Genomic DNA, 14,342 nt, shown 5'->3' with positions numbered 1-14,342 from the left:
TTTCCATCTTTATATTTATATATATGTCAGTAAATTTCCAGTCTTGGGTGTGGGGTCTTTTTTGGGTGACAACCCCCTCCCATGTTCGTATGTGCGGATTGTAATTCTTTTAATCGTCGCAAGACCAATATGCCATCAATAAACACCTAGGTCTACATGAGCACGTATCCCGCACGGACAACTTGACATTTACTGTAGGCCTATAAATGCGTCTTTGTGTTTCTTTGTAATAAACGATAGTAATGGGACCGACACAAACCAATATACCAAGTGGCCAGCAAGGAGCAGACGGACATCAGTCAATGGGACCGACACAAACCAATATACCAAGTGGCCAGCAAGGAGCAGACGGACATCAGTCAATGGGACCGACACAAACCAATATACCAAGTGGCCAGCAAGGAGCAGACGGACATCAGTCAATGGGACCGACACAAACCAATATACCAAGTGGCCAGCAAGGAGCAGACGGACATCAGTCAATGGGACCGACACAAACCAATATACCAAGTGGCCAGCAAGGAGCAGACGGACATCAGTCAATGGGACCGACACAAACCAATATACCAAGTGGCCAGCAAGGAGCAGACGGACATCAGTCAATGGGACCGACACCTGTCTCTTATACACATCTAGATGTGTATAAGAGACAGTATATATATAGGCCTATATAAAACCCCCTCCAGCTCCACCCTCCTCCGGCCCTGGTAACTAATACCTTCTAATTTCTTCTTCGGTATATATATAATTATATATATATATATACGCTTGTGACCCACCTGTTGCCCGTAGGGTACGATTGTTTCTCCCGTGGAGTGGAGGGAAGTAATTTATGCTTCTCCCACACTTGAAAAATCTTTTAGTGACATAATGTTTCCTATTAATTTGTGGATGTGTATCAAACACACATGATAATGCATGGCCTAGGCGACACACAGCATGCATAATTTTCGGCGGCTGTGCTTAAAATAGGTTTGAAACACGCCAAGACTGATTTATCCGTTTTAAATATTCCATATTATTGTGTGGGGTATTAGGTCATACAATAGTTGTTCTATTACATGAAAATAAAAGAGTCAATATGCATGTCTTTGAAATGAATGCTCATGTACTTTGTCGCGGCGTTAAGAAAGCACAAAACCAAAGCAAAACAGGCCTACAACACACCTGACAGGCCTACAACACACCCGGCGCTGCAATCGCCTTTTATGGGCGATTTTACGTACTGGTATTTTTCTATCGTATTGTAAATTATAGATGTTTATAGTTATACTATAAACCTATAGTATATATTACCTTCGATGCTTTTTTATACATGAGCGCACCTCTGACGACTCCCCCGGTAATATAATACGCTCACATACATAATTTATTAATATTGCTGTTATGAAAAATGTCCATATACACAGCTGAAACAATCGCTCGCTGGAGCGTACTGCACTTGATGAGGTATATTGTGACATTTGACCCGAACAGTTGTCGTATATAAGAGCTTTCGTATAAAGTATTCCTCCTTTGTGTGTGTTGGAATACGGCAGATCAGATGAATGTTGAAGACTGAATATACGGAGTAAATTCTACGGAGTAAGTTAAACCTTTTCACAATTTGTTTGATAGAAATTCTATTTTCGGAAATACAGCGAGTAAGTGTGACCTATTAATAATATGGAATTCTGAGTTGAATTGTTTAGCCGGTAAACATATTATTATTATTACGCCGATTCATCTGTATCAGAAAATATACATCAGTATTTGTGTTAGAATACCGCATCCGGACAAGACATTCAATATTTACAACATCTAGCTACGTTAGAGGCATAAGGTGAAATAACAAATTAGGCCTATAATATAATGATTTAAAATGTCTAATTTGTTTAGTCAGTTTACTGTTGAATATCCTGGCTAAAATCATTTTTTAGAATAAAATTAACTGTTTTCCATGTTGGTGTCCCTCGTCAAACGCGTCATATAAGGGATGCTATTCTTTTCTGCCTCAAAATTAAACATAATTATTCAAACTTTTCCATTTTCATCAATTAGTACCGGGTAGTCTATTATAGGTCCTTGGTGGCACTGGTCCTCCATGAAATTGACCCAGTATAATAGCTAATGATTTAAAGACGTTTACATCACTCTTAACATAACCTGGAGGACTCCATCGGTTATCTGCAATCAGACCCATCTCAAACCCTGAGCCAATGGCGATGTTGGCGTAGAGAAGGGGTTGTTAATACATCATATAACCATCGACATTTCTGTCGTCAGACGCCATTTGATGTCGTCAGACTAAAAATGATAGTTTGCGATCCAATTAGTTATTGCGATTGCAGATTCCTACTGTACCCATGTGTAGGCCTATTATTATTTTAATCAAAAGCACACCTTTCTCATTTTAAACATACCCTCTACCTCCTTGAACATGAATATTAACTTCGAAACCTGACGAGAGGCCCTATATTGGTCCCTTGATTGGAGCATTGTTATTAGACTTTGGACCACTAGGCTTACCAACATGTCCCTAGTATTTCCACTCTGGTACTTCAACTTTAGACACTAAAGCAATTTTAAGTAGATCAGCCATTATCTCTTAATCCAATTCATAATGATTTTTTTAATGGAGAGATGGCAAAACCTAGGTCTTTCGTTTTGGTAAACTCTTATAATGTTTGCACTTAACAATAATAATAATAATAATTAAAACGTTTAGCATGACTTTCATATTCTCTGAGCCTAAATTAAGTTTAATGCCATATACAATACAATCGATAGCCCGACAGTCTTACGGACTCCATTAGGCGTAATATGAGTCACGCATGCGTTACCCGTAATAGCATTATGTATATTATAATATGAAAAAAAAAAAAAAAAAAAAAAAAAAACAGAGAGCAATATTTTCTGTTTAATTTTTTAAAAGTTAATTCAAAGATAAAATAGACTAAGGATTTCAAAATAAAATTATTAACTCGTGAAATTTATTTATTATTGCGATTATTGCAGACTCACCTCCTTGAGCTGTTATATCTACAAAAATCAATAACAACGCTACATTCCACGCCGTCCGATCGTTCCTACTGCTATTAGAATAACCTGTCGATATACGGTATAATATCATTATACACCTCCATGCATGAAATAGCGTTCTGGATAGAAAGTAGCGTTTGGATGGTACGCTAGCAAATGAGATGATACAGTAGTTTAACGAATTTAGGGAGGCTAATATACATACTATTTGTGTCTCTCAATATAGGCCTACGGTATACATCTCCATGCATAAAATAGCGTTCTTGGTACAATAGCTTTTGGATTTGAGATGATATAGTAGTGTACCCAATTTTTTGAAAGCAACCAAATAATCATTTTTTGTTAAAGGTTTCGGACACCTTCTTCCCTACGGATTGTTCAAAACCGTGTTACTTAACAGTTTGGTGAGGAGATAAGAAACCGTTGAAACAGTTTAAATCAGACATTATTTTATCTACTAAGAAGAGAAAGAAGTGATTTTCAAAATCCTCCTTCTAATATTAAAAAAATACCACCCAATGGATCGCCCTTGTGTTAATACAACACATTGTTCAATTCAATTATTCTAAATTTAGGCCTAGGCTTAACCTACAAAAAAATATAGTCGAAGTAGGTATATATGCTGTAGGTACTTATTTGTGATGACATGAAACTATCGTGTCAAAGTCGTAACTAATGTGGTTTGTTAAATTGTTTTTATAGGCCCCTTGTTTAATTGGGTAAGGCTCGTAACTAGGGTGAGTTGTACCATCACCCGAGTAGGCCTACATGCAATTGGGTTAACTGATTAACTACACATTCTTCGCATGACTTACTCTCCCTCTGAGGTACAAATCTTTCTTTATTAGGTATGCCGGGCTTAAATACAGATATCATGCATTTAGCGCTGTATAAAAAACTTGTAAAGAGGTGAAATTAATTTGTTATTGCCTAAAAGCTAATAGACAATTAGTGTTATTGATTAATCATTATTACAGTTTTTTATAAGAACACTGTGGCTGAAAGTGCTCTAAATTTAAGAACAAAATTGAGACTGAGGTAAAATGTCAAATGAGGTACTTATTTAAAAAAATAGAAAAACCAACAAATCTTATCTGTACCTTATTTGCAGTAGGTGTGGCTATGTAATAAACTGTTAAATGTGAAAAAATAAGAACAAAATAAGAACATTTGGAGCCTGAAATCGACAAAAAAAGTAATAACATTGAGTCTGGGCAAAATTTTACTGGTTCTGAAAGTGTATTTTAGTTAGATCGAGTGTGGCCGCATAGCAAACTATGAAAAATAAGCTGACCAACAAAAAAAAACAAAAACAAAAACGTATTGTTGTCAGGTAATTTTTGGTCACGGTCCTTTGGATAAGTTATTATTATTATTATTATTATTATTATTATTATTATTATTATTATTATTATTATTATTATTATTATTATTATTATTAATACAGATTAATACAATGATACATAGATCGCAGGATTTAGATATGTGTCATCAGAACCAAAAAAAAAACAAAAAAAAAAAAAAACGTATTGTAATCAGGTAATTTTTGGTCACTGTCCTTTGGATGAGTTATTCGGGTCATTCGAACCTAAATGGAGGAACGTTTCCACCCAATGATACATAGATCGCAGGATTAGGATATGGGTCATCAGAACCATGGGTGTCCCTATGGACGTTATGTCACGTCTCACTCAGTGACGGCAACTAGGAAAGGTAATTAATACGTTACTGGTTTTACATGTGTATATAAGGGTATATACCCATCCGACCCGTGATAAAACTTCCGGATAGGGTTGGGAGGCAGGTCATTAGGACCTTATAGTAAAAAATGTTCAACGGTCCCATGTCGCATAGTTTGGTTAAGATAGATGGTATGCGTGACATTAATTTGACTTCAGTGGAGTAACAGCCCTACGCCCTACCCAACTGCACATGTTTTATTGTTTTAGTTAGAAAAAGCCGTATTTATCATTTTCTTTTCTTGTTTTGTATATTGATCTGATTACTTTAGGGCCCACAGTGGAATACGAAGCAATAACTGAAATTGAATTGAAATGAAATGTACTAAGGGCAAAGGAGGCGAACTTGCGTTGTTCACGCAGCATCCCAGTGGCCCTCTGCAAGGCTTAACATCTACTGAATTAGAAACATGCTTCGTTATAACGTGAATCAGTTCAACAACATGTCAACGGAAGATGCACCTTTCAAGAAGGTCTTATCCAAAGAGGGAAAGTGACCTTGTCAAACAGGGCATACTGGAGAAGACCTACCGTACCGAATATGTAATAACAATTGGTGATTGTGATTACTATAGTAGATCGAGTGTAATTATTGTAATTCTGCATTCCATTAAATTACTGTGTGACAAATATTCTTTGTTAGAGTTTGTGTATGTATCATTTATTAAGAATATTTAATTTCATTGAGCCTACATTTTCAGTCATATTTATCCCCGTTTTAGAAGCAATTTTGTTATCCCCATATTTCCTGAACCCAACCATAACCCTCCCCTCCACTAAGACAGCACGGTGGAATTGCAAATAATCGATTCAATATTATCAAGCAGCCTATCAAAAGTTGTTTGTTATTTGTTTAGGCTTTACTGACTTTTTTTTATCCGAGTTAATTGTTTTGTATTTTATCGTATTGTCACTGTTACATTATTCACTTCTCTTAAAGGTGGGCATCCCACTGTTGGATGTGAATTTAAATAAAATAAAATAATATAAATAAAATAAACCTGTTTAAAATGTCTAATTGGTACTTAAGGCAACATTAAATGTTCAAATTCATCTAATAAAATTTCAAAAATTCCGGATGTATTGTTTATTGAAATTACTATTTACTCTGACCATGGAGGAATTAGTCCTCCGTGCTCTGACAAAAACAAACAAATAAATAAATAAATAAAACACAACGCAAGTATTTGCAGTATATTTCCGAATTTTAGAGGTTTAAGGAATTTCACTCCAGGAATTTTGCTCCTGTCCCACCTCTGCGCCTAAAATTGTGCCGCATGGTCCCGGGGCATGGAATTCAGCTTCTTGAACACGAGTGCAGTATAAAATCTGAATGTAGTTGGTTTTTATTGGCAAATTTATAGATTGTGGTTTCTTTTTAGTCCATTTCGACCGTTTTCTCTGTTTTTCTTAGCTTATTCTGTATTCTGACTACATGACTAAAGCTCATCCTGCCATATCTCAGAGCCACGATGAGACAAGTGAGACTATCTGCTTTGGCACTCCTTAGTATTGAGCGCGATAGACAATATTGCTAACGTTGATCATGTTAATAACTTATTTGTAGATGTAAAAGCACGCAAAATTCAGTTACGAGTTTAAATAAATAAGAATACTAAGCTGTATGCGATCAACAGCCTTACAAATTAGGATAATGGTAAAGTTGTATACAAAGTTCCGAACATCGTAATGCAGTTTCAGTAGCAAGAAACAGGGGTGGCGCGACCGCGGGGTGCCAGCCCCTTCGGGGATAGCTCCCCATTCCCCAGTCGGGGAGAAAAACCATAATTTGTCGGGGAGAAAAAAAATGTGTACATCTTAGTAGACTCTAAATTCGATTAAATAATCCTTGAAAACCCATAAATTGTCAAAAATCACCCCCACTACCCCGACCACTTCCGGAACATTTTAAGCGATGCTCGACCACGCCCACTTTGCTCTCGTCAGGGAAATCTCCCCCCCCCCTCTCTGTCGTGTATCTGTCTCTTATACACATCTAGATGTGTATAAGAGACAGTTTCCCTCCCTCCGTCGGGAAAATCCTGACGCCACCTTTGGTAAGAAAGAACCTACTACTGTATATGAGAGCTTGGACAGTGCTTATTTTTATATTATAATTATAATTGGGGGAAGGGGGCGCAATGTTCTACTCTTTCCCCCTGGCGCCAAAACCTCTAGCTACGCCAATGTCGCGTGGTTCAGCTCGTAGTATCTAACAATATTGCTACATTGATTTTATACGTTTATGAAAATATCAATAATAATTCACACATATTTTCTAATGAAACTTAGTAGGCCTACATCTTATGTTTTCAGAAACCAATACAGCAACAAACTCCGTTGTGGAAAAAGCATTTTCCTAAAATGAAGCTTGATGATGTACTAGCGCAGATAGGTGAGTTTGGCCGTTACCAGTTATGGGTGTTCCATTGGTACTGTATGCTCACATTCTCAGTGGCCTTCCATCACCTGGGTCAGGTCTTCCTTGGTGGCGCTTCTGACCATTGGTGCAAGGTTCCGGATACAGTGACCGCGAATTGCAGCTTTTTGGAAGATACTGGTTGCCCATTTAACTCGAGCGTCACCATACCGGTGGATGATCCTACAACGGCGGAAAATGAACACAATTGTATGCAGTATGATAGCTACTACAACATAACGAATGATACGCCGCTAATTGGATGTACCGACGGTTATCAGTTCGACCACTCTCAGTACACCAACACAATTCAAGAAGATGTAAGTGTAACATTTTCTAAATTGTGAATACATATGTTTATGAGAATTTATTTATAGTGCCGTTTCTTCTCTGTTACGATATCGGCCCCCGCTCATTAGACTTAAGCCTATTACCATTACAGTAGAAACGGACTGCATTGAAACAAGACTTAGGTTTAAACAACAAGTATTTCCTTTAAAAAAACGCCGAGACATCTTACCTTTATCTTATGTGTGAATTTTGTTATATTACTTAAACTAAAATTAATTCCAAAGGGTATAGCATGTAACGAGGTATTCTAATATTTTTTTAGTTTTATTTCCGATAATTACCATGAAATTTTAATTACAGTATTTACAATTGTGAATAAATTAATAATGGTATTTTTGGTTAATTTGTTTTTCATTGCCATAAATTAATTCCAAAGGGTTTAGCCTATAACGACTTTAATATTATTTTAGTTCCCTTTCCGATATACCATGACATTTAAATTACCGTATTGATTGCCTCTGCTCTTTCATTTGGATTTTCATTATAGTATTTCGGCATTCATTTTGATTAATTTTATTATTTATTTCTAATTTTTAACATTATTTTTATTCATTGTTGTTGACTGACCAGGGTGTGTGGTAAGTTAATTAATTACGTTGATAACCTTAAGATGTTTCATCATCAGCTATTGCAGGTCCACTGGTGGACGAAAGTCTCAGCATGTTGACGCCAAATCAATCTCAATTCTCATATCAATCTCATCTCTTCACCTTACGTTGTCATCCATGGGTGACTCCATCCTGTTACTGCTTTTTGTTTTAAGAGACTTAATATTTAACTATACTTTATTTATATGCCATGAAAATGCTTGCACCAGAGCTAAAACATCAGCCACTTGACAGCCTGTCAACAATGCAATTTGGGGTATAGCTATGTACATGGCCGCCCGAGAACTCCTGCTGACTACAAGTTCAAAAACTAGAATGAAAACCACTCAGCCAAACCGCATTTTTACCATTATTGTTAGGCCTATTAATATTACGGTATTAATAATAATAATATTATTAATTATTTTAAATATTATTTTATTTATTTTTATTCATCCCCTTCCCCACTAGCTTGGCTAAGCCCTTCTCTACTTACTACTACCGTCTGTGTGTGGGTATTGTTTAAGGGTCGATATAGCATACCGTACGGTATTTCGATAATACTAATAGTTACCCCTAGCTATCTCTCGACACAATGAAGGTGAAATAGCCTGGCTCTACTACTACTTGGCTTGCCCTACTACTACTTGAGTATTAGGCCCTAGGCATAGGCCTCTGAGGTTGTCAGCTTCTGTGTATTTTTTTTTTCGGATTGTCAATGCATAAGCCTACGTGCGCAGGTACGACGATAGAGCCAAATAATATCCATTACCTGATCTCTTTAGCTGTGTTGCGCATGCTCTATTTCTATTTTTCCCATTTCTATTTCATACCCTCTTCACAGACGCTATTTGGTTCCTGAGACGTCTTTTGGGTAACTACGCATGGTCGACATGGCTCGACAACGTCACTTGCTCATTGCACATGCTCATTGGCTGTTTAGCATTTCCAAGCGCATGCTCACTTTGTATTTATAGATAATTTGCGGACGTTCTTTGGGTAACTGCCACATGCGCATTGCTTAGTTCGGAATTCCCATCTCTTCGTCGTAAATGCTACCGCTACCTACCTACAGTTGTTAGCAACTGTATTTTATGGTACAGCAACTTATCTCAGGTCAATAAAATACTCAGAATCATGAGTATTTTATTGACCTGAATGTCAATGTAATGTTAAAATATAACTAACCTTGACTCAGAAATACCGGCATTGTGTCTACCATTTCTATCTATATAAGTAATTGTACTAGTATTAATTGTCCTACCTCGTAATCCCGGCCCCGAAACCGTGACTCAGAAATACCGGGTTGGTGTACGGCGGGGGATAGTTTTTACCATAGTTAAGCTTAATCTTGAGCCGTAATTCCTGGCCCCGAAACCTTGACTCAGAAGTACCGGGTTGGTGTCCGGCGGGGGATAGTTTTCCACCAAAGTTTTTACTATTGTTTATTTTATTGTACTGTGCTGGTTACTTCTTGTTGTTGTTATTGTACTGTGTTTTTGCAGGACCATATTTTAAAACAGCGGTAAGATCTCGCCTGTATATGTTATCCTGCCTAAAGATGTTTTAAATAAAATAAAATAAAAACAAAAATAAAAACAGTAGATATCCTGGGCGGATTAAGGTGACATTGTTGATGACTGCACCCAATATTGCTATCTTACTATTCTAGTAGTGAAAAAATAAAACACTGATAACACTGATGACCTCCTGTTCGCACAGTAACTATAATAAGTATAGGAACTTGTAGGAAGGATACCGTATGCCTACTTGAAAAGTTAACATTGTGTGTACACGTTTATTTTCACTGTCCTGTATGTACAAATGACCAAAACACATTATGTTGCATTGCTGCACTCTTTGAAGTCATGAACTCTTGGAATGACCATCATTATATGAATTATATTTTGATTTATGCGTAAATTTCTTCTTTTTTAATTAGAACTAGACTACAACTTGACACAAGAATATACCTGCACTGTACGTCATTGCATATCTATAAACAACAATTGCTTCACATAAACGTAAACAGACCAACCACCTTCACAAAGTAGAAATAAAATGAAAATTGAATTAATCATCATCGGCATCTTTTAAATTGTGAATCCCAAAGCAAAACCATTTAAATTGTTGATCCGCTAAAAGTTAAAGATTTCCAGAAGAATAATCAACCAAACAACTTGACACAAAGAAGAGGCTACCATTTTATTGCATCAACTCAGTGGCGGCGCTAGGGGAAGAAATGACACATTGATGAAAAATGACCTTCGTGTCGTGGGAAAAGATAATAATAAATAATTTCATCTGGTAACACTGGCACCAGCTCTTCCCCTGTCGATGTTTCGATGAGAGGGTTCCACCTCTAGTGTGTTCCGAGCTGCCAGCTGCCATGCTTCGACAATGGAGGGACTGAGGTTGGTAGTGTGCATCCCTGTCGGAGACCATTGGTACCTCGTCGGAGAACCTTTGACCACCTGGTTGCTGGCCATTATCACAATACTGTAGGCCTATAATTATATTTAGTTCATATGTATGCCTGTACTGTATACTGTATTACAATACCGCTTCACATTATTATTGTAATAATGGTCAGCGAATTGGGTGAAAATTATGATGAACTACATTCAGTCTAAGAGGCTGTTTGCCACAAAGACTGAGTGTAGGCCTAATTCATAACATCAAAATCTGGCCTACCATAAAATGTAAATATACAATTACAATCATACAAACATGGAAGTTTTGTTTACACATTGTAATTGAGTCATATACCAGAAAATTATATATTTCTTGTGATAGTGTATTGTTATTACAATTTGACGACCACATAGAGAGAGCGATGCTGACTCCTGACTTAGTATTGGTGGGTTAAAATGAGATTTTACTACAATCGCATTCGAATTCTCGATCTTTTATATGACTGATCTCTTAATAAATTATAATTAATAATTATTCAGATACGGGATGGTGGTATGCACGTTATTCAGTGATTGTACAATTTTAATTTACGTACATACTGTATGTAAATGCGTTTTATATATCATATATTATATAACGATTATACTATATAGGTGCTTTCTTCTTGAATTTTTCACAATTTTATTTATACAATATAAAAAAAAAACATCGAAACGTTATTTTATTTGATATTTTCTTATTTTGGCTCCAGTTTGATTTAGTATGCAGTCGCAAAGCCAGTGCTGCGCTTGCCCAATCGGTCTACTTCGGTGGACTTCTTGTTGGATCGATTTTTTTCGGATCTGTTGCTGATAGGTGAGTTTTTTTTAATTTAAGGCAGCGGCCATTTTTACACCAGTTTTAAGCATAGTGATTGGACGTTATTGAATGGAAATCTCTTTACTGCAAATTTATTTTTTCTTATAAGTTTTTTTTTAATTTTACTTCTCAATAACGTCATTTCATTTTAATAACTTTTCTTATCACATCATATGTTTTATTCTAATCTCAAAATCTTGTTTTTTATCGTTTGCCGTTACCCACAACATAACAATTTGAAGCAAAATATTAAATTGTACTGAAGGGTCATATAACCTTTTAGCTCACAAAACACAATCAAGCAAGTATTGCTTTATAAAAACACAATATTAGCATAATGGTATTTTTGTGTTTAAATACGCTACAAACGGTATTCCCTGGTAACCGCCCAACTGACTTTTGGCATACATTGACTCAATGACTTTAACGATAGCAACACCACTTAATTGTTTTTGTTTTTTTTTTGTAAATTGTACTGAAGGGTCATATAAACTTTTAGCTTTTCAACAGACAAACCACTATCAAGCAAGTATCAAGCAAGCAAGCAAGTGTTGCTTTATATAAACACAATATTAACAAAGGACATTGTTATTTCGTAAAATGGATTTTTTTATGTTTAAATACGGTACGCTACAAACTATTCCCTTGTAACAGTCCAACTGACTTTCGACATACTCAATTACTTTAACGATAGCAACGTCACTAAATTGTTTTTTTTGTTTTTTTAATGTTATTCTTTACTGTATATCGGACTATATTTGTCAATAATAAATACAATGGCGATCATCAGACAATTGGCAGCCTATAATATCAAGTCAACACTATATTATCAAGTGGAATATTAATAATTTGCAGGATTGGACGTAAACCAACCATAATCATCTGCTGTTTACTGAATTCGTCGCTTGGGGTGGTTGCAGCTTTCGTACAGTCATTTGCGGCATATGTCTGCCTACGGTTTATCATCGCCATGGCAACAATGGGCATATATTTGATTGTCTTTGTGTTTTGTAAGCATGTATTCTCATTTTTTGTCCATTTATATTTTAGGTGGTATTTTTAGGTGGTAACTTGTTTAAATATATTATTGCTACCAAACTTTAACATTTAGCAATACGGTTCAGATCAATTATTATATTTTTATTTATCAATATTTATAATAATTAGGTCAACTATACTAGTACTGTTGCTTGGACATACATATAATTATCTTCTCGTCGTCTTCGTCTCACCATCACCATTATCACAATTGACATCATACATCATTATCATCATCATCATCATCATAATCATCATCATTAATTCTTCTTCTTCTTCTTCTTATTATTATTATTATTATTATTATTATTGTTATTATTATTATTATTATTATTATTATTATTATTATTATCATTATTATTATTATTATTATTATTTTCATCACCATCGTCAATCTTATCATTTTCATCCTCGTTATTAATAATATTATTGCTATTTTGTAGCAACCGAACTTGTTGGACTAAAGATGAGATGTGTAGCAGGCAACGTGGTACCTATGTATTGGGCATGCGGCATCATGTTACTAGCGCTACTTGGCTATTTCATACGTGATTGGAGAACTCTTCAAATTGTTCTTTCGGTTCCAACTGCAGTAGCTGCTATTTATGTGGCGTAAGTATAAAATACAATGATCTTGATAGATAGATAGATAGATAGATAGATAGATAGATAGATAGATAGATAGATAGATAGATAGATAGATAGATAGATTGATTGATTGATTGATTGATTGATTGATTGATTGATTGATTGATTGATTGATTGATTGATTGATTGATTGACCTTTGTAGTGACTTAACGAATACGAAGCAACTATTAATATGATTATAATCATCATCATTCTTAATCATCTGCGCCATAACACCACCACTATCACCAACACCACAATCATCATCATCATTATGACCACCACCAACACCATCATTATCATTATCATCAGCATCATCATCATTATTTTCCTCATTATACTTAGTGTGTTTATTATGATGTGAAGTAAATTAACTATATGATTTCTTGATTTTAGCAGCAGTGCATTATCAACGAAAGATATCAATTTCATAAAGAATATGTTTGTTTTTTACTGACATGTAGGTTTCTACCGGAGTCTGCAAGATGGTTACTTTCACAAGGCGAGTTTTCTAAAGCTGAGGCTATAATACAAAGAGCAGCAAAGGTTAACAAAGTCACCATTCCTCAGAATATATTTGATGATAAGGAAGAGGTAGGCTTACATTGTCTTACTTACAGAATAATATTATTTTAGCTATGTTTACCCTACTCAATAATATTACACGAAAGATAAACTCGGAAAAGAACACCAACACATCTTACGACAAAGTTGCCAAATTCTCTAAGTAAAAACCGAAATTATAGTACAAAATATGTGAGGTGTCATGCCAAAATGAGTATGGTGGTACTCCACTTATATTAGGACAATAATTTGGTTTCAATGTTTCTAATGAGTTTTTCATGGCAGCAAATTTCTGAGTTGAAATACCTATTTTTGAAATAGAAAGACAAATTTTTGAAAATTGAAAGACAAATTTTTAAAGCCAATTTTCATGATTGATTTTAAAACCAACACAAAATATATTAATGTTTAGATGCGACTTTCATTTTCTAAGAATGATTTTAGACACCTGACATTAAGAATGATCTTACTCCTGTTGTACTTAAGCTAGGAACCTGATTCAAATACCAAAATGAACCTTATATAGGCCTAGTCATCTATCTAAACATATCAAAAATCATTTTCATTGTGTACACATTTCTCATAACAGCTCAGATATTTTAGTCTTAAAACCGCCACGAAGCACGAACCTCATGAGAACACCAATATAGATAACTCGCATGCATATTACAAACCGCGAATTCAATGTGTAGACTTATTTGATTAATGGATATAATTGGATT

At 35.3% G+C, this 14,342-nt stretch overlaps 2 protein-coding genes across 2 annotated transcripts in view; both read left to right on the top strand.

Moving 5' to 3' along the window:
- Positions 1–242: 242 nt before the first annotated feature.
- Positions 243–1,445, top strand: LOC117115778 (collagen alpha-1(I) chain-like). Its single transcript, XM_033259747.1, has 2 exons — positions 243–617; positions 1,410–1,445. Exons 1-2 carry the CDS (start codon positions 243–245, stop codon positions 1,443–1,445), a joined length of 411 nt encoding a protein of 136 aa, XP_033115638.1.
- A 78-nt stretch (positions 1,446–1,523) lies between these two features.
- Positions 1,524–14,342, top strand: part of LOC117115698 (organic cation transporter protein-like) — a 15,858-nt gene continuing 3,039 nt past the window's right edge. The window contains exons 1-7 of the mRNA XM_033259639.1: positions 1,524–1,584; positions 5,033–5,303; positions 7,077–7,499; positions 11,284–11,387; positions 12,246–12,400; positions 12,872–13,040; positions 13,521–13,650. Coding sequence (XP_033115530.1) covers positions 5,217–5,303; positions 7,077–7,499; positions 11,284–11,387; positions 12,246–12,400; positions 12,872–13,040; positions 13,521–13,650 — 1,068 coding nt within the window. The 5' untranslated portion in view covers positions 1,524–1,584; positions 5,033–5,216. The remainder of the gene's footprint in view (positions 1,585–5,032; positions 5,304–7,076; positions 7,500–11,283; positions 11,388–12,245; positions 12,401–12,871; positions 13,041–13,520; positions 13,651–14,342) is intronic.

Source organism: Anneissia japonica, unplaced genomic scaffold, assembly GCF_011630105.1.
Source record: "Anneissia japonica isolate Jap-2015-1 unplaced genomic scaffold, ASM1163010v1 scaffold287957_len1322810_cov207, whole genome shotgun sequence".
NCBI lineage: Eukaryota > Metazoa > Echinodermata > Crinoidea > Comatulida > Comatulidae > Anneissia > Anneissia japonica.
This window is presented reverse-complemented; position numbering and strand designations above follow the sequence as displayed.

What these genes read in the sequence shown, in the direction of transcription:
- LOC117115778 (XM_033259747.1), top strand. Translation starts at nt 243, where the DNA reads ATGGGACCGACACAAACCAATATACCAAGTGGCCAGCAAGGAGCAGAC. An exon ending in AGTCAATGGGACCGACACCT is followed by an intron (nt 618 to 1,409) that starts GTCTCTTATACA and finishes CCATATACACAG; the next exon opens with CTGAAACAATCGCTCGCTGG.